Source organism: Symphalangus syndactylus, chromosome 3 (genome assembly GCF_028878055.3).
Source record: "Symphalangus syndactylus isolate Jambi chromosome 3, NHGRI_mSymSyn1-v2.1_pri, whole genome shotgun sequence".
Classification (NCBI taxonomy): Eukaryota; Metazoa; Chordata; class Mammalia; order Primates; family Hylobatidae; genus Symphalangus; species Symphalangus syndactylus.
This window is the reverse complement of record NC_072425.2, coordinates 130758229-130784226: the sequence shown is the minus strand read 5'-3', so window position 1 is coordinate 130784226 and position 25998 is coordinate 130758229. Positions and strand designations below refer to the sequence as shown.

Here is a 25998-nt window from a genome sequence, read left to right as displayed (position 1 = left end):
CGCCCCTCGCGTTCCGGGCGACGGTCTGAGGCCCGCGAGACTCCGTTTCCCGGCAGGCCTCGCGTCAAGACGGCCGGCGGGACGGGAGCTGCCGCGCTGGCTACGAGAGTGACCCAGTCAGCGTTGGTTCCCGTCTTGGCCATGGCCTCGTTCGTGACAGAAGTTTTGGCACACTCCGGGAGGCTGGAAAAGGAGGATCTGGGGACCCGGATCAGCCGTCTGACCCGGCGGGTGGAGGAGATCAAGGTGAGAGCGGGGCAGCTGTCTGCTGACTGGAAGGGGACGCCGGCTCCCTGTGTGAAGGGACTGGAGAGAGGAGTCAGGGGCTAAGGGCAGATAGAGTGGGGACCAGCAGAGTGGGACCTGTCGGGGAGATCTAGTTGTGGGGGCTGAATGAGGAGTGGGGGGGCCCAGAGTGTGTGGATTGAGGAGGGATCTTGGAGGGGAGCCCAGACAGGGGCTGGGAACTGAGGAGGCCAGGAGGCCTGGGACTGTGGGGACGAAGAGGCGGTGGCTGGAGAGCACTGGGGAGTGGAGTTATGTTGGGGAGGGGTGTGCCGCGGGAAGAGGGAGACTGAAGAGACCAGCAGAGCGGGAGGAGCAACTGGAAGCTCCGAGGAAGCTAGGGAGCGAGCGCGGGAGAGAAATAGAAAAGACAGGATCCCCCTTCCTCTTCTTGCATCGATGATTGTTTATTTCCTCCACCCACTCCTTGATTTGTTGATGAATAAAATATCCTGGAGGATTGCACCTTTCTCCTCCCCGACATTAAAAAAAAAACCCAAACCCTCAGTATGTTTTTATTTTTATCTATCTATCTATCTTTCTATCTTTCGAGATGGAGTCTTGCTCTGTCGCTCAGGCTGGAGTGATCTCGGCTCACTGCAACCTCTGCCTCCCGGGTTCAGGTGATTCTCCTGCCTCAGCCTCCCGAGTAGCTGGGATTACAGGCGCGCGCCACCACGCCTGGCTAATTTTTTTTTTTTTTTTTTTTTTTTGTATTTTTAGTAGAGACGGAGTTTCACCATGTTGGCCAGACTGGTCTCGAACTCTTGACCTCAGGTGATGCACCCGCCTTGGCCTCCCAAAGTGCTGGGATTACAGGCGTGAGCCACCGTCTCCAGCCTCTTAATGTGTTTTTAAAACTTATTCATTTACAAGCACATGAAGCTGTGCTGAGTGTCAGTGGTACCTACGTAGACGTTGCTGCCTTGAGGTTGATACAAAAACTGGAAGGACGTAGCCACACACAGTTTTGCTTTGTACTGATATTGTTACCTTGCCAGTATTTGTCCACATCTTCAGTTGCTTTCATTTAAAATTTGTGTATCTGAGTCAAGTAGGGTTTCGAGGGGGCAAGTTTGGCACCCACCATAAGGGCACAGGTATAACTCTTCCTTCCTAACAGCTCTTGATTTTACAAAAGTAGTTTCCTGAATTTTAAGTAGTCATATCCCCGACGTCTCTTCTTTAATATGGCTTTCGGATTTTTCACCACTGTTTAATGTAATGGAAAGAGGACAGGTTTTTAAGTCACTCTAGCATGGCAAGCTACCCTAGCTCCTGTGTGTTCTGGACCCAACATGCCTTTCTTTCCTTTCACTAGTTTCCTTTACCAACTTGAATCTTCAGCCAATGAGAATTACTTTATCTGCTCTCCCTCCTTTTTTTCAATCCCATATTTTGCTTATGTTGCCATTTTTCCATCTTTACCTGTAGTATTTCCACCCATTTTTCAAGTTCCATTTCAAATGTCTCCGGCATAAAAAAAAAAATCTTTATCTTCCCTCAGGGAGAGAGGATCTCTTTCTCATTTGTGCTCCTGGAAGGCTTTATAACTTTGTTGCTGTATTACATTTTAGTCCTGTATTCTTGTTGCTCAAGTATATAGTATCTTTACTACCTAGGAATTTGAGGGCAAGCATAATTTGTTCTTTTTTTTATTCATGTATTTATTCCACTGTCAAAATAATAATTTAACAAAATTAGCCAGGCGTGGTGGTGCACGCCTGTAATCCCAGCTACTCTGGAGGCTGAGGCAGGAGGATCGCTTGAACCTGGGAGGTTGAGGTTGCAGTGAGCCGAGATTGTGCCACTGCGTTCCAGCCTGAGGGACAGAGTGAGACTCCATCTCAAAAAGAAAAAAAAAATCAATTTAAAGTCATAACATTTTTAAAAGATAAAGGAGAATTTGTGGCACAGCTGCATTAACAAAACAAGACACCAGTCTAAAATGCAACACTAAACAGGTGTTCTCTCTTCCCATGGTGGAATAAATACACACAATTACACATAAAATTTCACTGAAAATATGAGATGAGGCAAATAACCCTTTGAAATGAACCACCCAAGGAATAGAGACAGGCTAAAAATAGTTTCTTTTAAGATTTTACTGCAAGATGGACCCCCTGACCCCCTCCAGCCCAGGTAAGTACTAACTCAAACCCCTCATTTTATGTTCATGGCCTTGGCTTCTGTCTTCTTTCCTCAGCCACATCCAAATCCAGAAAGGCTTCTGTACCCTATGCTCAAAAACGCAACCTCGGCCAGGTGTGGTGGCTCATGCCTGTAATCCCAGTACTTTGGGAGGCCAAGGCGGGTAGATAACCTGAGGTCAGGAGTTCCAGATCAGCCTGGCCAACATGGTGAAACTTCTTCTCTACTAAAAATACACAAATTAGCCCAGTGTGGTGGTGGGCACCTGTAATCCCAGCTACTCTGGAGGCTGAGGCAGAAGAATTGCTTGAACCCGGGAAGTGGAGGTTGCAGTGAGGTGAGATTGCTCCACTGCACTCCAGCCTGGGCGATGGAATGAGACTCTGTCTCAAAAAAAAAAAAAAAAAAAAGCATCCTCAAGTCCCTGACTTGAGGATGTACAGACTGACGTTAATGATCCTGTGTCCAGTGTGCAACCTTCATCTAGAACCTCCTGGGAAATCAGGAGCACAAACACAGAGTGCAGCATCATTTCTTTTTTTTTTTTTTTCTTTTTGAGGTGGAGTCTGTCTCGCTCTGTCACCCAGACTGGAGTGCAGTGGCGAGTTATCGGCTCACTGCAATCTCTGCCTTCTAGGTTCAAGTGATTCTCCTGCTTCAGCCTCCCAAGTAGCTGGGACTACAGGCGCCCACCACCACGCCCGGCTAATTTTTTGTGTTTTAGTACAGATGGCTTTTCACCATGTTGGCCAGGCTATTCTTGAACTCCTGACCTCAAGTGATCCACCTGCCTTGGCTTCCCAAAGTGCTGGGGTTACAGATGTCAGCCACAATGCCGGGATGCATCATTTCTTTAAACAATGACTTTAACTGTTGAATGAGCTCTGACAAGCCATATGCATTTCATAAGCAAGCCAAAATACTGTCTTCATATCTGTCTGTTTTTCTTGCAAACATGTGTCATCCAAGTTAAAGAAAAAAAAAAGTAGACTAGGCACTGTGGCTCACACCTATAATCCCAGCACTTTCGGAGGCTGAGGTGGGCGGATCACCTGAGGTAGGAGTTCGAGAGAAGCCTGGCCAACATGGTGAAACCCTGTCTCTACTAAAAATACAAAAATTAGCTGGGCGTGGTGGCACATGCCTGTAGTCCCAGCTACTTGGAAGGCTGAGGCAGGAGAATCACTTGTACCCGGGAGGTGGAGGTTGCAGTGAGCCAAGATTCCACCACCGCACTCTAGCCTGGGTGACAGAGTGAGACTCCATCTCAAAAGAAAAAAAAAAAAATTAACAGAAACAATGAAAAAGAAAATTCAAAAGGTTTATGCCAAAAAGCAAACCAGTCCTCATTTGTTTTGATGCCAACTCATTTGTTTTGTGGCTGTGAAGCCATGTAGAGGGTGATTAGGCAGTCTCCCACCCACAGTCAGCACCATGGTGGTCCAGTATAGCATTTGGTCAGGGAAGCCTCATTTCAGGTGGATGGGCACATCATCAGCTTTCTGGAGAAATTCTGCAGCTCTGGAACTTTGTTTTTCATAGCAAAATTATATGCAGTGGAATCAGAGGTCGGCTTAGTTGGTATGGCAAATATGATAGGTGGTGCTTCTGTGGAAACCACAGGCTTTAATCCCTATGGGATATAAGCCTCTGAAGTCCATGCTCCCACCAACTTGAACGTGAAGCCTCTAAATTTGTTGTACATGATGCCTGGAGTCCAGCTTCCCGCATCTACTGCCTGCATGATCGCCCCAGAGAAGGACCCATAATTTATTCTTGTATCTTTCAGGGTATTGAATAATTCAATACACAGTATTCAGTACTTTGTTTAAGTTAGTTTGCATTAAAGGAGATGATGAAACTCAAATCAATGTAGGGTTTTAAGATCAGGCCATAAAATGTTACAGGCAAGAAAATAGAAATTGAGATATACAGATTATGGATTTAATTTATCCATTTCTTTTCTTTTCTATTAGATTTACGATTAAAATTGGTGACCGCAGTCTGATATAATTCAATATGAGAACTTCTGGCTCCACCTTTCTCTTTTCCAGCATTTGTACAACTCTTGGGCACTGTTGGGGTTTGGTGATCATTGTCTTCTTTTTTTTTTTTAATTTTTTAATTGACCAGTAATAGTTGTACATACTCTTGGAGTACATAGTGATGTTTGATATTGTTGTCTTCTTTCACCCTAATGTTATAAGACCCCTCATGGTGGGAGAAATTTGTTTTTGAAAGAAACTCAATGGCTTGGAGGGAAAGTGAATGGGTATAGGCAACTGGCAAGAAGGTTCTAACATGGAAAATGCCTTGTGGAAGATGAATATATTTTTATCAGAGTACTCATTTCACTGTCTTTTATTATAATTCTGTTTTATATTTTAGGGTGAGGTGTGCAATATGATTAGCAAGAAGTACAGTGAATTCCTGCCTAGCATGCAGAGTGCGCAGGGCCTGATTACCCAGGTGGATAAGCTATCTGAAGACATTGACCTGCTGAAATCCAGGATAGAGACTGAGGTAAGGATAATTTGTTATATTGGATAGGTTTGTATGGAGGTGGTTCAGCTTCCTGATTCCTAAGACAGCTTAATTGTGTACAACTTTTTAAACCCTCACTTTTCTGATTGGTAAATGGAGATTGAACTAAATGATTGTAGGGTGACTTCAATTCTGAAATAGAAGTATTTTCCAAAAGTGCAATTTAAATAACTAATTTTTTATGGAGGAAAATTTGACCAGGCCTGGTGCATCATGCCTGTAATCCCAGCACTTTGTGGTGGCCAAAGCAAGTGGATCAATCTGTTACATTGCACCTCTGGCACAGTTCAAAAAATATCCCCAGAGTGTATTTGTAATTAATTGATTGATTAGGGAGTCAATATCAATAGTGCAATATTAGACTGTGCTATTAGAAATAAAGTGTCTGGAACAAGACAATAATTGGCTCTCTGTACCTTTTACTGGCCACACCCTGGCTGTTGAAATTTATTTAGTTTTGGTTGTTGTATTTTGAAAGATGGCTGGTCTGGATGAGAAGGTTTAGCCCTGAACACTGTATCATTTGAAGAACTGTGAAATAAACTGAGGATGTTTAGCCCTGGGAAGAAACATTTTCAATATTTGAAGCTCTGTCATATGGGAGAAATATTCAAATTTATGGTTGATAATAGAGAATTTTTTCAATAGGTGTATGTTAGAAGTTTATTCAGGCATTTGTTGTATTTATTGTGCACTTAAAAGGTGCCAGGTACTATGATAGTTGCTGAATAAGAATGTTTTTTATTTCAAGGTGTGAATCTCGTGCCTGGTAATAGTGTGACACAGCAATAAATAGGAGTAATACAGTTAGAGAGAGGAGATATAGCTAAGGATGGCTTCCTATAGGAAATGGCATCCAAACCAAGACGGGAAGTGATAGGCAACAGGGGAAGGAAGAGTGTTGTAAGTAGCTATAAGTTTTAGGTAGGCAGAGGCATGGAGGTAATTGAGAGAGACGTCACTTTGGGGGAGCTACAAGTATTCCATAAGACAAATGTGGGATTTTGGTGGGAAGGGACATAAGATGAAATTAGAAAGGTAAGCAAGGACCTTGCATATCAGGTTAGCAGTAACATGATAAAGAGTGTGGACGTTATCTTGATGGCATTGTGGAACCCATAGAGATTTTTAAGCGAGAGAGTGACATTAGATTTGAATTTCAGGAATCCTATTCTGCTTGCAGTTTGAAGAAAGAACTTGAGGGAAATGAGTCCAGGATATGAGAAGGCAGTTAAAACGTTCAGAGGCAGTTAAAATAATTGAGGAAAAGAAAGGGTGGTGACTTTCCCTAAAGTCAGTGGCAGTGGGAATGGAGAAAAATTGATGGATCCTAGTGACATTTCAGAGAGGATATTTGGGACTTGTTGATGTGGGGAGTGAAGGATGTAGGAGTCAATGATAACTGGGGAACTACGTCATGGTTTCATTCCATTCACTGACAGAGAATCTAGAGAAAGCAGGTTTTTGTGAGAGATTTGAGGAATTTAAATTTAAGGTGCCTATGGGATATCAAATGGACTTTCACAGGCAATTGGATTATATTAAGGTGAAGGCTAGAGTGTTGTAAAAATAAATAAATAAAAAGAGATACCTTGAAATGCAGTGGCTCAAACAAGATCCATTTTTTTTTTTAAATCTTCGTAGTTTGGTAAGCAGGCTGATTCCACAGTCCAAGGTCCAGCTATTCTAGTATAGTCAAGAATTGAAGGGGATCTAGGATTTTAACTTGCTTGAAAGTCGGTAAGTTAGCCTGCTAAAGTTTCATGGATTCTTTAAAAAAAATTTTTTTTGAGACAGATTCTTAATCTGTTGCTCAGGCTGAAGTGTGTGGTGCGATCTAGGCTCACCGCAACCTCTGCCGCCTGGGTTCAAGCAATTCTCCTGCCTCAGCCTCCCAAGTAGGTGGGATTACAGGCATGTGCTACCATGCCTGGCTAATTTTTGTATTTTTAGTAGAGACAGGGTTTCACCATGTTGGCCAGGCTTGTCTCAAACTCCTGGCCTCAAGTGATCCATCCACCTCAGCATCCCAAAGTGCTGGGATTATGGGCGTGAGCCACTGCACTTGGCCTCATGGATTTTTTTTTTTTTTAATTTTTAAAAATTAAAAAAAAAATTCTTTTTTTTTTTTTTTTTTTTGTGACAGAGTCTCACTCTGTCACCCAGGCTGAAGTACAATGGCGCAATCTTGGCTTACTGCAAGCTCCGCCTCCTGGGTTCACAGCATTCTCTTGCCTCAGCCTCTGGAGTAGCTGGGACTACAGGCGCCCGCCACCATGCTCGGCTAATTTTTTTAAATATTTTTTAGTAGAGACAGGGTTTCACCATGTTAGCCAGGTTGGTCTCGATCTCCTGACCTCGTGATCCGCCCGCCTCAGCCTCCCAAAGTGCTGGGATTACAGGCGTCAGCCACCGCGCCCAGCCTAAAAATTCTTATTTTTTATTTTTTTTGAGACTGTTTCACTCTGTTGCCCAGGCTGGAGTGGGGTGGCACAGTCAAGGCTCACTGCAGCCTCAACCTCCTGGGCTCATTTGATTCTCTCACCTCACCCTCCCGGGTAGCTGGGACTACAGGTACAAGCCACCATGCCCAGCTAAATTTTTTTGTAGAGACAGGGTCTCACAATGTTGCCCCAGGCTGGTCTCGAACTTCTGGGTTTAAGTGATTCTTCTTCCTCAGCCTCCCAAAGTGCTGGGATTACGGGCTTGAGTCACCGTGCCTGGAAAGTTTCATGGATTTATAGAAGACGTGAGTCTCCTTGGTGAGAGATAAAGGACAGTTTATTACTTACAGCAGTAGCCAGAGTATCAGCATTTTTGCATCAGTTGCCCAGTCCTGCTCCCTGTAGGACATTGTGCAGTAGATTACTTTATATTAATAGAAAAGGACTCCTGAGTTTAAGGAACCTGAATCTTTTTAATGGGTAGCAAGCATACCTCCCTTTTGCTTTGGAGGGAGACACCATCTCTGTCTTCCAAGGCTGTTTACTCTATAGACATTCTTGAAAAGAAAGCCCAGAACTAAAGACAGTAATTGCCTTACTTGTAAGATAGTGCAGAAATGTGAGAGACCTCTAGAGAATTGTCTTCCAAAAGTCTGTAGAGCAGCAGCTTTGGCAGTACCTGATAGCTTATTAGAAATGCAGGATCTCAGGCCTCAATCCAGACCCAGCGAATCAGAATCTGCATTTTACTGAGAGTCACTGAGTGATATGTATATGCATTACAGTTTGAGAAGTATTGCTCTTAGGGTTTTGTCATTATTTACGTGATTCAGTCTGGTCTCTTCTGGTATCCAGGTTATAGCTGGAGATAAAGGGAAAAGAGAGGGCATGTAGGGGGCACGTCTATTTTCTTAAGACTCAGAGTTGGAAGTGGTACACATTACTTCTATTTACATTCCATTGGTAGGATCTTAGACATAGTCTCACCCAACTGTGAAGGAGGCTAAAGTATATAATCTAGTTGGGTGCTATTAATATGGAAAAAAGGAGAATGGATTTTAGTGGACAGTTTCCACATCATCTTACCCATTTACATGTTTGGAGGTGAGGAAAATAATGTGGACTTGAGATAGCAGCACTTAGTAATTGAAGCCATGGGAATGGACAGGATTGCCCTGAAAGAGTATATAAAGCAGGGTTTCTCACCCTTGTCACTATTGATGTTTTGGGCTGGATAATTCTTTGTCATGGAGGTCTGTCCTATACATTGTATTGTGTTAGCAGTATCCCTGGCCTCTGTTCACTAGATGCAGATAGAACTCTCTCATGGTGCCAACCAGTGACAGCCAATGTCTTCAGACATTGCCAGATGTCCCTGGTTGAGGGTGGGGCAAAATCACTTCCTGTTTAAAACCACTGGTTTGGAGTAAGACAATCAGGAAGAAAGGAGTATCGATATATATGGAGTGGTCAGAAAATGAAGCTCCCAAAAGAGTGAAAAAGGAAGGGCTAGAGAACTAAGAGGAAAATCAGTAGAGAATAGTATCATGGAACTAAGGGAAAAGAATGTTTCAGAAGGAAAGAAAGTTAACACAGTACTGTTAAATACATTTCAGTCGACAACAGACCACATATGCAAGTGTGGTCCTGTGAGATTATAGTGGAGCTGAAAAGTTCCTATCACCTATTGATAATCCTGACCTTGTAGGGCTAGGCTAATGTGTGTGTTTGTGTCTTAGTTTTTAACAGGAAAGTTTACAAAGTTAAAACAAAAAATTTAAAAATAGAAAAAAGCTTATAGAAGATGAATTTAAATAAAATATTTTTACTACAAACCACTGCTCAAGGAAATAATAGAGGACACAAACAAATGGAAAAACATTCCATTCTCATGGATAGGAAGAATCAGTATCATGAAAATGGCCAAAAGCAATTTATAGATTCAATGCTGTCCCATCAAACTACCATTGACATTCCTCACAGAATTAGAAAAAACTGTTTTAATTTCATATGGAATCAAAGAAGACCCATATAGCCAAGACAATCCTAAACAAAAAGAACAAAGCTGGGGGCATCACACTACCTGACTTCAAGCTATACTACAAGCCTACAGTAACCAAAACAGCATGGTACTGGTACCAAAACAGACATATAGACCAATGGAGCAGAACAGAGGCCTCAGAAATAACACCACATATCTACAGCCATCTGATCTTTGACAAACCTGACAAAAACAAGCAATGGGGAAAGGATCTCCTATTCAGTAAAATGGTGCTGGGAAAACTGGTTAGCCATATGCAGAAAACTGAAACTGGACCCCTTCCTTACACCTTACACAAAAATTAACTTAAGGTGGATTAAGGACTTAAATGTAAAATCCAAAACCATAAAAACCCTAGAAGAAAACCTGGGCAATTCCATTCAGGACATAGGCATGGGCAAAGACTTCATGACAAAAATGCCAAAAGCAACTGCGATAAAAGCCAAAATTGACAAATGGGATCTAATTAAACTAAAAAGCTTCTGCATAGTGAAAGAAACCATCACAGGGCGCGGTGGCTCACGCTTGTAATCCCAGCACTTTGGGAGGCCGAGGCGGGCGGATCACGAGGTCAGGAGATCGAGACCACGGTGAAACCCCATCTCTACTAAAAATACAAAAAATTAGCCGGGCGTGGTGGCAGGCGCCTGTAGTCCCAGCTACTGGGAGAGGCTGAGGCAGGAGAATGGCGTGAACCCGGGAGGTGGAGCTTACAGTGAGCCGAGATTGCGCCACTGCACTCCAGCCTGGGCGACAGAGCGAGACTCTGTCTCAAAAAAAAAAAAAAAAAAAGAAACCATCATCAGAGTGAACAGGCAATCTACAGAATGGGAGAAAATTTTTGCAATCTACCCATGTGACAAAGGTCTAATATCCAGAATTTACAAGGAACTTAAACATATTTATAAGAAAAAAGCAACCCCATCAAAAAGTGGACAAAGGATATGAACAGACACTTCTCAAAAGAAGACATTTATGCAGCCAACAAACATGAAAAAAGGCTCAACATCACTGAATCAGAGAAATGCAAATCAAAACCACAATGAGATACCATCTCATGCAAGTCAGAATGGCGATTATTAAAAAGTAAGGAAACAATAGATGCTGGAGAGGATGTGGAGAAATAGGAAAGTTTTTACACTGTTGGTGGGAATGTAAATTAGTTCAACCATTGTGGAAGACAGTATGGTGATTCCTCAAGGATCTAGAACCAGAAATACCATTTGACACAGCAGTCCTGTTACTGGGTATATACCCAAAGGAATATAAATGATTCTACTATAAAGACACATGCACACATATGTTTATTGCAGCACTGTTTACAATAGCAAAGACATGGAACCAACCGAAATGCCCATCAGTGACAGAATGGATAAAGAAAATGTGGTACATATACACCATGGAATACTATGCAGCCATAAAAAGGAATGAGAGCATGTCCTTTGCAGGGACATGGATGAAGCTGGAAGCCATCATCCTCAGCAAACTAACACAGGAGCAGAAAACTAAACACCACATGTTCTCAGTCATAAGTGGGAGTTGAACAATGAGACACAAAGAGGGGAACAACACACACCAGGGCCTACTGGGGGATGAGGGGTGAGGGGAGGGAACTTAGAGACAGGTTAGTAGGTGCAGCAAACCACCATGGCACATGTATACCTGTGCAGCAAACCTGCATGTTCTGCACATGTATCCTTTTTTTTTTTTAGAAGAAATAAAAGCACACACAAAATACTTTTCTACAGCGTATAGTGTGTTTGCGTTTTAAGCTGTGTTATTACAAGAGTTAAAAAGTTTAGCTGGGTGCAGTGGCTCACACCTGTAATCCCAGCACTTTGGGAGGCTGAGGCAGTCGGATCACTTGAGGTCAGGAGTTCGAGACCAGACTGGCCAACATAATAAAACCCCATCTCTACTGAAAATACAAAAATTAGCTGGGCATGGTAGTGGGTGCCTGTAATCCCAGCTACCTGGGTGGCTGAGGCAGGAGAATTGCTTGAACCTGGGAGGTGGAGGTTGCAGTGAGCCGAGATTGTGCCACTGCACTGCAGCTGGGTGACAGAGTGAGACTCCTCAAAAAAAAAAAAAAGTTAAAAAGTTTATAAAGTAAAAATGTTACAGTAAGCTAATGTTAATTTATTATTGAAAGAAAATTTTTAAACATAAATTTAGTGTTACCTAAATGTATAGTATTTATGAAGTCTGCTATAGAGTACACTAATGTCCTAGGCCTTCACATTCACTCACCACTCACCCACTGACTCATCCAGAGCAACTTCTAGTCCTGCAGCCTCTATTCGTGGTAAGTGCCCTATACAGGTGTACCATTTTTATGCTGTATTTTTACTGTTATGTTTTCTGTGTTTAGATACACAAACATTTACCATTGTGTAAATGGTACAGTAACATGCTGTATGGGTTTATAGCCTAGGAGCAATAGTTTTATATAGCCTAGGTACATAGTAGGACATACCATTTAGGTTTCTGTAAGTACACTCTATAGTGTTTGCATGACATCAAAATCACCCTAACTGCATTTCTCAGAATGCGTCCCCATTGTTAGTGACACAACTGTACTAGTAATGTTTGCTTTGGATTTAGCAACGAGGAGTTTAGTGTTTTTTTGTTTTGTTTTGTTTTGTTTTTGTTTTTGTTTTTTTTTGGCAAGAACAGTTAGGAACCAGATCACAGTGAGGTATAGAGTGAATGAGAGTGAGAATGTAAAGACAATGAACATAGATCACTATTTCAAGAAGCTGTTTGTGAGAGGGAGGAGAAAAATAAAGCAGTTACTAGCAATAGGGTGGTTGGTGAGGTGGAGGGAATTTTTTCCTAAAGATGGTAGAAATTTTAACATATTTAAATTTGATGGGATAAGCCATGCACTTATAGGCATTCAGTCAATATATATTTCATGAATGAGTGAAGATAAATTAGGGAGAGGTTAATTGTAGATTTTAGGAGAGAGGGAATAATTCATCATGTAAAGTCATTGAGAAGGTGGGACAGAATGAGAGGTAGATTCTGCCTCAATATTAAATCTTTCTGACAAGGTGCAGTGGCCCATGCCTACAATCTCAGCACTTTGGGAGGCCAAGGTGGGCAGATCGCTTGGGTCCAGGAGTTCAAGACCTGTCCACCAGCCTGGACAACATGGAAGAACTCCATCTCTATCAAAAAATACAAAAATTAGCCAAGTGTGGTGGTTCGTGCCTGTAGTTCTGGCTACTCGGCAGGGCTAAGGTGGGAAGATCGCTTGGTTCTAGGGAAGTTGAGGCTGCAGTGAGCTGAGATTGCACCACTGCGCTTCAGCCTGGGCAACAGAGGCCCTGTTTCAATTAAAAAAAAAAAAATTCCTAATAGAGCTGTCTGACTCTAGAATGACTTATCACTTGGCAGTGGGGATACCTTTCTAGTAATCCAGGTGGATGAGCTCTCTGATGAAAGATAACTGCTTAAATTAAGAATAGATGGTGACATGAGGATATTTTGTTGAGAGGAATGGGTATTCTTGCAGTAGGATAAGGGTTTGGACTCGTTGGACCTCTAAGTTACCTTTCTAATACATTCTGTGATTTTTATTCCAGTCTTAACTAGCATTTAAATTTCAACATGAATTATGTTGACCTAGTAAAGCTTATTGATTTGCTGTAAATGTTTTATTTCTTAGGTATGGTATAGCTTAAAAGTACTTGTCTTTGATGTGTGAATTAGGTCCGCCGGGATCTTCATGTATCAACCGGTGAATTTACAGACTTAAAGCAGCAGTTGGAAAGAGACTCAGTTGTCCTATGTTTGCTTAAACAGTTGCAAGAGGTCAGTAAACTCAACTTGAACCTTAGTGTTTTGGTGGTGGGAAGGTCTCATTATTCAATGGCTATCTCCTGACTATAATGGGTTTTTTTGTCTTCATATTTTCTTTTCTTTTTTTTTTTAGAGAGGGGGAGGGGGAGGGAAAGTGGGAGCATTTCTTAATATTTTAAAAGCAAACAGACTTGAAATAATAGGATGTATAAAATATTATACTTTTCAGTTTTCCACTGCTATTGAAGAATATAATTGTGCATTAACAGAGAAGAAATATGTCACTGGTGCTCAGCGTCTGGAAGAGGTACTAAATGCTCTCCCCAAAGCATGAGCAATAAGTGCTCTTCTTGTTTTCAGTAAATTTTGTATTTTTTATCATTATGCAAATATATTCTAATTGCTCTGAGTCCAAATGGAATGTTTAACAGTGATTCCATTTCATTACCAGGCACAGAAATGCTTGAAGTTATTAAAATCCAGAAAATGCTTTGATTTAAAAATACTGAAATCTCTCAGCATGGAGCTCACGATACAGAAACAGAACATACTTTATCACCTTGGAGAAGAGTGGCAGAAGCTGATTGTATGGAAGTTCCCACCGTCAAAAGGTGCTGCTGACCTCAGGTGGACTGCGTTGCTTCATCTGCCTGAACCAGTGTAGTGTCTGAATATACTCTACATTTTTGTATTGGTAGATGAGGGTTCATTCATAATCTTCCATGCCTGTATTGAGTGCTCATGTTAGCAACATGCTTTCTTAGGACCAACTCGTATCTGGGTCCCTAAAGTGCCCTCACCTCGCTTCCCTTACATCCCTCTTAGTTGTCCCGTTCCCTAGAAATGTGAGAAAAGATGATAGGGTAGTTGGGGTCATGTGGTGAGAGTGTGCTAGAGGAGGTGATAGCAATTTGTGACCACATTAAGTTTCCATTGCCTTGTAGGACGGTCCCATTCCTGACAGCCCTAATCCTAGCAGTTTATCTTGGCTAGAAAGTGTAAAGGAGCTATCTAGCCATTCTCTCTCTTGCTTAGGAAAGAAGATGGATCAGTAGGCTTGTGGATAGAGGAGGGGTTTTGCTCAATTTCTTTCCAGTCCTTGGGGAAAATAATGAGCTAGGGAGTGCTTTGCAAGGTGAAGAAATAGGATTACTTCTGTCCTGGCTTGATTTATGCTACTTGGCTCTCAGCCTTTCTGCCTACCTCTGGGTCTTAGCCCTCTTTGGTGTGTTGTTTGCCCTGAGAGTAAAACTTCAGAGGCTGTATTTAAAGGACATGCTATTGTACCTCGTGTATTTTCCAACACTGGATTTTGAAATTTGGTGTATTTCAGGAGAAACTGTCTCCCCCTTTTCCCTTTCCTATATCCACTTTGGCCTACAAATTCATTATATACATATGTGTGTACATAGACACACATGTGCATATGTGCATGTGTATCAGGTATTTGAAGGGAGTTATCCTGAAAATTTTAGATTCTGTTCTCAAGCACAATATTAGTTAAGAGAAGAGGACAGGTGTGTTGAATTATTTGTTATAACACACCCTGCTTGTTAAACTTGTTTGGCAGAAAGAACATAGAAAGGAAGGTCTGTGAAACTAGGACCTCATTTTTTTTTTTTTTTTGAAACAGAGTCTCGCTCTGTCGCCCAGGCTGGAGTGCAGTAGCTCAATCATAGTTCACTGCAGTCTCAAACTCCCGGGCTGAAGTGATCCTCCCGCCTCAGCCCCAACTACTTCTCCCACCCTGCCCCCAGTAGCTGTGACCACAGGTGTGTGCTACCACGCCTGACCAATTTTTAAATTTTTTGTTAGAGACAGGGTCTCACTACGTTTCCCAGGCTGGCCTTGAACTCCTGGGCTCAAGTGATTCTCCCACCTCGGCCTCCCAAAGTGCTGGGATTACAGACATGAGCCCCTGCACCTGACCTCACAAAGTCATTTCCTTTTTTAAAGTGATGCCAAGGACATGTATGTCATAATTCATATTTGGTTGTATTAGGAGTATATTGTAATAGAACTGCGATGGAAATATCAGAGAATGAGCTCTGAGGAATAGAAGTGGGAACATCTCATATTGGTGAGACAGCTGATATTTTTCTTCCTTTTTCTTAGATACCAGCAGTTTGGAATCTTACCTACAAACTGAACTTCATTTATACACTGAACAATTGCACAAAGAGGAGAAGACCCCTATGCCACCCATCAGTTCTGTCCTCTTGGCATTTTCTGTTCTTGGAGAACTACACAGCAAGCTTAAATCATTTGGTAAGGCATGCTGCTTTGTTTTATTTACACAAAATCTCTTAAGGCCCAGTATTAAAGGGAAGACAGAAAAGATGGTAAAATATTCTCTGGAGAGTATTAATATAGGGTCTGGCCTCTTGATTCATCAAAGAGAGTTGTCCTAAATATTATCCTTTTTATTAAGGGATTGGGTTTTTTTTTTTTTTTTATACTGTTCCTATTTTATTTGGTTTTTGAATAATTTAAATAAAAATCTGTAGACAGTCTGGGAAACTTCAGTGGTAAAACCTGCACTGCATAATGGTTGGTGTGTAATGTCATGGTATATGTATTTTGGTTGTTAGGTTCAAAGATTCATATTTTTTTTTTGACATGCTTACTTTTTAGAAGTTTTTTTTGTTTGTTTTTTTTTTTGTTTTTGTTTTTTTTTTGAGATGGAGTTTTGCTTTTGTCACCCAGGCTGGAGTGCAATGGCATGATCTTAGCTTACTGCAACCTCTACCTCCTGGGTTCAGGCAATTCTCCTGTCTCAGCCTCCCGAGTAGCTGGGATTTACAGGTGCCTGCCACCATGCCCAGCTAATTTTTGTATTTTCAGTAGAGACGGGATCTCACCATGTTGGCCAGGCTGGTCTTGGACTCCTGGCCTCAGATGATCCACCTGCCTCGGCCTCCCAAAGTGCTGGGATTACAGATGTGAGCCACTGTGCCTGGCCTAGAAGTGTCTTATAGTGATTTTTTGATGAATGTTCATATGATTTTTCAGGTCAGATGCTGCTGAAGTATATCCTTAGGCCTCTGGCATCTTGCCCATCCCTTCATGCTGTGATAGAAAGTCAGCCTAACATAGTTATTATTCGTTTTGAATCTATAATGACTAACTTGGAATATCCATCACCATCTGAAGTTTTTACAAAGATCAGACTGGTACTAGAAGTGCTCCAGAAACAGCTTCTAGGTATGTATCTCCAAGGCAGTGCTTTTATATTTTGGAAAAGTAAATATTGTTTTTAAAAGTAAATATTATTTTAAAGTAGAAATGCCTATAATGTGTGAGAAAGGAGGATCAAAAATGAGTAAATTGTGCCATAGGGGCAAAGGAGTTGCCTTCTTGTTTTTTTTTGCCTGTTTTGCATTCCTTCTCTGCACTGTATTGACAAGTAGGGCCATCAGTGGTACCCCAGATTCTGTATTTGTAATATTATTTTAGTTGAATTCTAGGATGCACTTCTCTCACTGGACTCCCAGTACCATCACAAATTGGAACTCGTGCCTTAATTATAGGAGAAGAAGAAATGAACCAAGTGTTGTTTTACATATTTCCATGAAAACCCCTATTAATCTGATATAAACAAACTTGGTTTAACATAGGTAATAAATTCTATTTCAGCCTGTTGATCTTTGTGTATTCACACTAGAAACAGCCAGTTTCTGTATTCCTTAAATCATATTTTTGGTTGTTGTACCATTAAAAGTGAAGTCTCTTGTGTTTTAATACTGCTTTTTTTTTTTTTTTTTAAGTCTATTTGACTTACCTTCTATGTGCTTTTCTCAGCTGTCATATTGAATAGCCTGGCTAACCATTTTTGCTGTGGCTAAAGTAAAAAAGAAATGCTCCTATTGTTTGTGGGCCTTCCTGGCAGTCATATACTGTATATTTATGTATAAATAATCTATGTGTAAAGCAAGGACTTTTCTATAGTTTTGGTGAGAGCAGAGAAGAAAAAATCCTAAGGCTTGCGTAAACTTCAGAAATCCAAGGTAGTTTTTCTTATTCCCAGAGCCTTCTGTTAGGGAGGAATACAATTTTATTTTCATTAGATATAAATTAAGTTGTAAACAAAGCATCCAAAGATTAGAAGGAATTGGAGAGATGATTTGGTCCAAATATCTCAGATGCCTGAATCTCCTCTGTAATATTCCATCAATTGGTCAGATAGCCAATCTGAACATTTTTAGTGAGAGAGAACTTGAGGCATTTTATCCTGCCCCTGGGCAGTTCTGAGTACCAAGCAGGTTTTTGTTTTGTTTTTTAAAACTCAACTTCTTACCTGTACTGTTAAATAGTACTATGAAAATGCCAGTTTTGCAAATTAAATCTTTAGGGTAGTTATTTTAAAAGTTTGTCAAAATATACTACCCTGTAATGTCTACTTTATTGGTGCTGTTTCTATGGTGTGGAGCCATGTAGAATGAGTCTAATTCCTATTACAGATGATGGATTTTCAAATTCTTTACAGTTGCTGTTATTTCCCCTATATCTTATCACCAGTATAAACATTTTTATTTTTTGAATGACATAGTTTTACATTCTCCTGATCTTCATTGCTCTTCTGGTATTGGCAGGTTTGGTTTTTCCTGAAGCCTCTCTTATCTTGCAGATGGCCTTCTTGATGTGTCTTTGCATGGCTTTTTCTCTCTGCATTTGCATCCTTATGTCTCTTCCTCTTCTCATAAAGACACCAGTTGTATTGGATCGGGACTCTACCCTTATGACCTCATGTAACCTTAATTATCTCCTTAAAGGGACTACTAGCATACCTCAGAGATATTGCGGGTTTGGTTTTAGACCACTGCAATAAAGTAAGTATCCCAATAAAGTGAGTCCCACAAATTTTTTGATTTCCCAGTGCATATAAAAGTTATAGTTACGCTGTACTGTTGTCTATTAAGTGTGCTATAGCATTATGTCTAAAAAGTGTACATACCTTAATTTAAAAATATATTATTATTAAAAAGTGCTAACGATCATCTGAGCCTTCAGTGAGTCATAATCTTTTTGTTGGTGAAGGGTCTTGCCTCAGTGTTGATGGCTGCTGACTGATCAGGATGGTGGTTGCTGAAGGTTGGATGGCTGCATCAATTTCTTAAAATAAGACAACAATAAAGCTTGCCTCATCAATTGACTTCCCTTCTTGAAAGATTTCTCAGTAACATGCAGTGCTGTTTGATAGCATTTTATCCCTAGTAGAACTTTTTTCAAAATTGGAGTCAATCTTCTCACTCTGCCACTGCTTTATCAACTAAATTTATGGACTGTTCTAAATCCTTTGTTGTCATTTAAACAGTGTTCACAGCATCTTCACCAGCAGTAGATTCTGTCTCAAGAAACCACTTTCCTTGTTCATCCACTAGAAACAACTCATACATTCGGGTTTTATCATGAGATTGCAGCAATTTAGTTATATATTCAGGCTCTATTTCTGATTCTAGTTCTCTTGCCATTTCTAGTACATTGGCAGTTCCTTCTTTTTTTTTTTTTTTTTTTTTTTTTTGAGACGGAGTCTTGCTCTGTCGCCCAGGCTGGAGTGCAGTGGCGCGCTCTCGGCTCACTGCAAGCTCCGCCTCCCGGGTTCATGCCATTCTCCTGCCTCAGCCTCTCCGAGTAGCTGGGACTACAGGCGCCCGCCACTACGTCCGGCTAATTTTTTTGTATTTTTAGTAGAGATGGGGTTTCACCGTGGTCTCGATCTCCTGACCTCGTGATCCGCCCGCCTTGGCCTCCCAAAGTGCTGGGATTACAAGCGTGAGCCACTGCGCCCGGCCGGCAGTTCCTTCTTTAACTGAAGTCTTAAACCCCTCAAAGTCATGAGGGTTGGAATCAACTTCTTCCAAACTCCTGTTAATTTTGCTATTTTGACCTCCTCCCATGAATCATGAATGCTTTTAATGACATATAGAGTGGTGAATCCTTTCTAGAAGATTTTCATTTTATTTTGCTCAGATCCATGAGAGGAATCACTGTGGCAGCTATAATTTTATTTCTTGAATAATAAGACTTGAAAGTCAAAATTACTCCTTGATTCATGGGCTACAGATGGATGGTGTGTTAGCAGGCATCAAAACACATTAATCTCCTTGTTTATCTCCATCAGAGTTCTTGGGCGACCAGGTGCATTGCCAGTAAGCAGTAATATTTTGAAAGAAATCTTTTTTTCTGAGCAGTAGGTCTCAACAGAGACCTTAAAATATTCAGTAAACCATGCTTTTGGCTGGGCATGGTAGCTCACACCTGTAATCCAAGAGCTTTGGAAGGCCACGGTAAGAGAATTGCTTGAGGCCAGGAGTTTGAGACCAGCCTGGGTAACATAGTGATACCTGGCCTCTACTAAAAAAATAAAAAATTAGCCAGGCATAGTGGCATGTGCTACTTGGGAAGCTGAGGCAGGAGGATCAGTTGAGCCCAGTTGGAGGCTGCAGTGAGCTGTGTTCACATCATTGCACTCCTGGGTAACAGAGCAAGAGTCTGTCTCAAAAAACAAAATAAGACATGCTGTTTTTGAAAAATATCCTGAAAAACCATGCTGTTGTAGATGTGTTGCCATCCAGGCTTTATCCTATCTCTAGAGCAAAAGCAGAGTAGATTTAGCATAATTCTTAAGGGCCATGGGAATTTTTTTTGAGACGGAGTCTCACTCTGTTTCCCAGGCTGGAGTATAGTGGCATGATCTCGGCTCACTGCAACCTCTGCCTCCTGGGCTCAAGCGATTCTCGTGCCTTAGCCTCCCGAGTAGCTGGGATTACAGGCATGCGCTACCACGCCCAGCTAATTTTTGTAATTTTAGTAGAGACTCGGTTTCACTATGTTGCCCAGGCTGATCTCGAACTCCTGGCCTCAAGCAGTCCACCTGCCTTGGCCTCCCAAACTGCTAGGATTACAGGTGTGAGCCACTGCACTGGGCCTGGCACTAGGATTTTTGGAACGGCTGATGAACATGGTTTCATCTTAAAGTAACCAGCAGCATTAGTCCCTAACAAGAGGGTCAGCCTGTTGTTTGAAGCTTTGAAGCCAAGTATTGACTTCTGTCTAGCAGTAAAAGTTCAAGATGGCATATTCTTCCAATAGAAGGCTATTTTGTCTACACTAAAAATCTGTTGTTTAGTATAGAGAGAGACCTTTGTCGGTTATCTTAGCTAGGTCTGCTGGATAACTTGGTGTAGCTTTTCCACTGGCACTTGCTGCTTCACCTTGAGCTTTTGTATTATGGAGACAGCTTCTTTTCTTCATACTCATGAACCAAACTCTGCTAGCTTCAGCCTTTTCTTCTGCAGCTTCCTCACCTCTCTGAGCCTTCATAGAATTGAAGAGAATTAAGGCCTTGCTCTGGATTAGGTTTTGGCTTTAAGAAAATGTCGTGGTGGGTTTGAGCTTCTACAGAGACCACTCAGACTTTCTCCATAAGTTGCCAGGCACAGTGGCTCATGCCTGTAATCCCAGCACTTTGGGAGGCCGGGGCAGATGGATCACTTGAGGTCAGGAGTTCAAGACCAGCCTGGCCAACATGGTGAAACCCTGTCTCTACTAAAAATACAAAAATTAGCTGGCATGGTGGCACCCATCTGTAATCCAAGCTGCTCAGGAGGCTGAGGTGAGAGAATTTCTTGGACCCAGGAGGTGGAGGGTGCAGTGAGCTGAGATCATGCATGCCATTGCACTCCAGCCTGGGTGACAGAGCAAGATTTTATCTCAAAAAAAAAAACAAAACAAAAAACAAAACTTTCTCCATAAATAAGATTGTTTTACTTTATAATCCATGTGTTCACTAATATACTTTTAATACACTTTTCATTTCCTTCAAGAGCTTTTCCAACCAACTCAGGAACAGAAAACCAAATACTGCATGTCCTCACTTACAAGTGGGAGCTAAGTGATGAACACACATGACACATATTGGGGAACAACACACACTGGGGCCTATTGGAGGGTGGGGGGTGGCGGGAGGACAAGGATCAGGAAAAATAACTAATGGGTACTAGGCCTAATACCTGGCTGATGCAATAATCTATACAACAAACCCCCATGACACAAGTTTACTTATATAACAAACCTGCACATGTACTCCTGAACTTAATATAAAAGTTAAAAAAAAAGTAAAGGTAAATACATAAGTAAATAAAAGTAACGTTTACACTAAAAAAACCCAGTCTTTTCCTTTGAATTCAAAACTTGGCTAACTGGTGCAAGAGGCCTAGTTTTTGACTTCTCTGAGCCTTTGACATGCCTTCATCACTAAGTTTTATCTCTTCTAGCTTTTGATATAAAGTGAGAGATGTGTGACTCTTTCACTTGAACACGTATAAGCCATTGTAGGGTTATTAGTTGGTCTAATTTGAGTATTGTGTCTCAGGGAATAGGGAAACCCTAGGAGATAGACATGAGTGGAAAGGGTGGGGGTATGAGGGAAAGGGGTGGCTGGTTAGTGGAGTAGTCAGAACACACACATTTGTTAAGTTCACTGTCTTACATGAGTGGTTCATGGCATCTCAAAACAATTGCAATAGTAACGTCAAATCATGAAAAAGTTTGAAATACTGTGAGAATTGCCAAAATGTGACACAGATATATGAAGTGAGCGCATGCTCTTGGACAAAATGGTGCTCATAGACTTGCTTAATGCAGGGTTGCCACAAATCTTCAATTTGAAAAAAAAACCCCAAAAACCAGTATCTGTGAAGCACATTAAAGCAAAACACAGTAAAATGAAGTATGCCTGTATATCCAAATCTAGTCACATTGGGGGCTAGGGCTTCAATGTATGAATTTGGGCAGGGACACAATTCAATCCATAACAGTTGTGTGTATATATATATTTGGCAAATACACACACACACACACACACGCACACATCTTGTTCATGTGCAGTGTGATGTAAGTACGAAAACAAAAGTTTTTTGCCATTTTTTTATCTTTGATTATTTGAATATTTGGCAAGCATTTCTTTTGTTTTAACAAAGCCTTGAAGATAAGAATGTAGTAAATGTTTCTAAAACCCTTCCAGATTCAACTAATGAGCATTGGCAAAGAACCTAAGTTCATCATATTTATTGTCTTCTGTTTCTTTCAACAGTTCCATTAACCAGTAATAATTTATAGTATTTGCATATATGTAAACTGAATGCTTTTAACAATGTTCATTAAACTTTTTATAGAGTATGTTTCAGATAAAAAACTGAACACAAGTATCTATCACGTGATGGAGTGAAGCAATAAGGGAATCATTAGTCTTTTCTTTTTTTTTTTTTGAGATGGAGTCTCGCTCTGTTGCCCAGGCTGGAGTGCAGTGGCACAATCTCGGCTCACTGCAACCTCCACCTCCTGGGTTCAAGCAATTCTCCTGCCTCAGCGTCCTGAGTAGCTGGGATTACAGGTGCGTGCCACCACGTCCGGCTAATTTTTGTATTTTTAGTAGAGTTGGGGTTTCACCATGTTGGTCAGACTGGTCTCGAACTTTTGACCTTGTAATCTTCCCGCCTTGGCTCCCAAAGTGCTGGGATTACAGGCGTGAGCCACTGCGCCCCGCCAGTCTTTTGTTTTAATAAATCTGGATTTTTTTTCCCCTAACATAGAACTAGAACACTATTCATTGTAATAAAAATTAATTTTTTCATATCTTGCTGAAATTCTTTGACAAATGTGAAAGATTAATGTGACCTATGCAAAACAGACAAAAACTGTGCAGTGAGATTGATTTTTTAGGCTGTGAATTGATAATATTTCTTTGCAAATTTGGAAGTCCCTTTAGAAAAAAATGTATCAAAAGTATGATTTAAAGCTAAAGAAAAGTATTTGGCCTTTTTATCTCATCGCACTCCTGAGAGCAAGATAGGTAACCAGCAGCTGTACTGGAGCCACTAGTGAAAATTCGGCCAGGATTCTCGCTTTTGTCGTGTCTGCTCAAGCCAGCATGGTCTGATCCAGAAATATGGCCTCAATATGTGCCGCCAGTGTCTCCATCAGTATGGGAAGGATATTGATTTCATTAAGTTGGACTAAGTGATCTTCCTTGAAAGGATTATCCAAGGCATCTACCTAATGAAAAACCACAATGGCTCTTTGTGCATAAAATAAACACTAAAAAAAAACAAAAAGTATTTGCAGTTTTCCAGAAATTGAATCAATTGATCTTTGATATTGTTAGAAAGATATTATGTTTTATGGACAGTATTCTGTGGTTGCTTCATTGAAAATGTTTTACATTTTAAAAAACATGTCTTTTCTTTGTAATTTTTAAGAAAATTAAAAAAAGCCAAGATCACTTCTTTTGCCATCTCCCCATTTAAAAAGGATTTTCTTTTTTGTGCAAGAATCCAAGTTATTTTATAGCTGGTGAAAGTTAGAAGTTCAGGTCCTGTTAAAATCACACTTTGTATTGGACATTTAATTCTGATTTCAGGTGACTAATTTTGTCAATTCTTTTTTCACAGGAAGCATCAAATTCCTAATGTATTTGCTGAAAATGTCCCTTAATATTGTTCACTTTATTGTCTTAAAAAATGTTTTGTAGCCAGGCGCGGTGGCTCATGCCTGTAATCCCAGCACTTTGGGAGGCCAAGGCGGGTGGATCACCTGAGGTCAGAAGTTCAAGACCAGCCTGGTCAACATGGTGAAACCCCATCTCTACTAAATATACAAAAATTAGCTGGGCGTGGTGGCGGGCGCCTATAACCGCAGTTACTTAGGAAGCTGAGGAAGGAGAATCGCTTGAACCCGGGAGGCAGAGGTTGCAGTGAGCCGAGATCGCACCATTGCTCTCCAGCCTGGGCAACAAGAGTAAAACTTCATCTCAAAAAAAAAAAAAAAAGAAAGAAAATGTTTTGTATACAACAAGCAAGCAGCTTTTTTTGTTTTGCCATGTTGTAGCAAATTGCAGCTGCCATTGATTGTGAAATTTGTGACATACTTTCTTCTAGTCTTTTTTACCTTTGCTCTTTCAGTGGTACTACCAGCTTCTCCATCTTTACTTGACTTTATCAATAGTATGCTTTGTTTTAAATTTAAAAATTTGTACATATTTTCTTAATCTAGAAAAAGAATAATACCATAACTAAAATAAGTATTCAATTTAACTACCTATTACAATTTATGTAGGTATCACCATAACTTGCGCTGTATGCATAAAATATTCAAATAAACACATTACAATGTTATATTAGTGCATGGAGGAAAAGAACTGTGATAGGATCAGTCTGGAGAAAAAAATCATGTTGGGATCAGTCTGTTGACACTGACTGGTTTGGCAATGTATTATATGAAATACTAGAAATGACATTTGTGCCTGTTGAGTGCTTGACAATACAACAGTAATATTTTATGTGATGCAGTGGTTGCAGTTAAATGTAGTTCTATCAAAACAATGAAATTGTGTTTAATGGAAAAGTATTTTATACTGCTGCTTTAAAAATTTTTTTCCATTCAAAAATTACAGAGGTCTCATGCCTCCACTCAATTTTCTACAGTGTTAACATCTTAAATATAATATAGTAATATATGGTGCAGTATAGTGCAATATCAAAACCAGGAAATTGACATTGGTACAATTCATAGAGTTTATTTAGATTTCACCAGTTTTACTTGCTCGTGTGTGTTTCTGTAGTTCTGTGCAATTTTTTCATATGTGTAAATTCATGTAACTACCACTACAATCAAGATACAGAACTGTTCCAAAACCACAGAGCTCCTCTGTGCTGCCCCTTTATAAGCACACACCCCTGCTTCTATTTTTAAACTTAAATTTCAGTTAATCAAAACTTTAAAAAGTTGAATTTCTCAGTCACACTAGCCACATTTTAAGTGTTTAGTAGCAAAATGTGGTTGGTGGCTATCATATTGGACAATGCAGACTAGACTTTAGATGTTGTGAGGTATCTTAAAGGCTTTGAGATAATATGTTCACTTTCTTCTAAGGGGTGTGTGTGTGTGTGTGTGTGTGTGTTTGTGTTTAAAGAGATGTGATCTTGCTATGTTGCCCAGGCTGGATTTGAACTCCTAGGCTCAAGTGATCCTCCCACCTCAGCCTCCTGAATGGCTTTGTCACTGTGCCCTGCTCTTCTAAGGCTCTTAATCTCCCAAGTCTTCCTTTGTGAATCAGAACTTGGTTCATAACAGCTAGTCTCTTTTATGAGTCCTCTTACTTCTACATTGGCGCCTGGTTCTTAACTATTATTTAATTGATTAATAGGATATTCTAAACAACATCCTCAATATGTGTTAGAAAAATGCACCATAACATATACTGTAGAGGAGGTATTGAAATATTCGTTTTATAAACTAGTTATGTTTTACTGTAAAGTACAAACACTCAGATTCTATGCAGAGACGAAAAAAGTACGTTTATTCATTATTAAATAAGTGAGATTTTATTCTAAACTAGTTTCAAGTTAGAATGCAGAACTTCTGAGTGCTTGTCATACAATCAAATCAGCAGCTTAGCACTAGATGATTATAATGTAGATGGCTTAATACCTCATTGTTACAGAGTACAGGCAGTAATATAGTACGGAGAATTCATTTGAGCAGTGAAAATAAAATAATAATAATTGTGTGTCATGATTTGTCCCACACAGTCAGTTGAGAAGGCTGTAGAATTACCTGTGCTGTTTTCTTCCTCATCATCTTAAAATTAAAGAATTCTAGAAAACCTAAGAATATTCCAGGAGTGCGAATGGTTTCTTGTTTAAAACTTCTTTTTTTAAAAAATTC

The 25998-nt window shown here is 40.5% G+C and overlaps 1 protein-coding gene and 2 pseudogenes across 2 annotated transcripts in view; 2 read left to right on the top strand and 1 right to left on the bottom strand.

Moving 5' to 3' along the window:
- Positions 1-25998, top strand: part of ZW10 (zw10 kinetochore protein) — a 41281-nt gene continuing 15283 nt past the window's right edge. The window contains exons 1-7 of one of the 2 annotated variants that reach the window (XM_055273181.2): positions 1-246; positions 4825-4959; positions 13183-13284; positions 13502-13579; positions 13724-13883; positions 15388-15540; positions 16285-16476. In XM_055273181.2, coding sequence (XP_055129156.1) covers positions 142-246; positions 4825-4959; positions 13183-13284; positions 13502-13579; positions 13724-13883; positions 15388-15540; positions 16285-16476 — 925 coding nt within the window. In that variant the 5' untranslated portion in view covers positions 1-141. The remainder of the gene's footprint in view (positions 247-4824; positions 4960-13182; positions 13285-13501; positions 13580-13723; positions 13884-15387; positions 15541-16284; positions 16477-25998) is intronic. The other variant, XM_055273182.2, reaches the window with a different exon arrangement.
- LOC129479672 (cytochrome c oxidase subunit 7A-related protein, mitochondrial-like) lies at positions 3911-4141 on the bottom strand (annotated as a pseudogene).
- On the top strand, positions 18348-25989 carry LOC129478255 (small ribosomal subunit protein uS14-like; annotated as a pseudogene).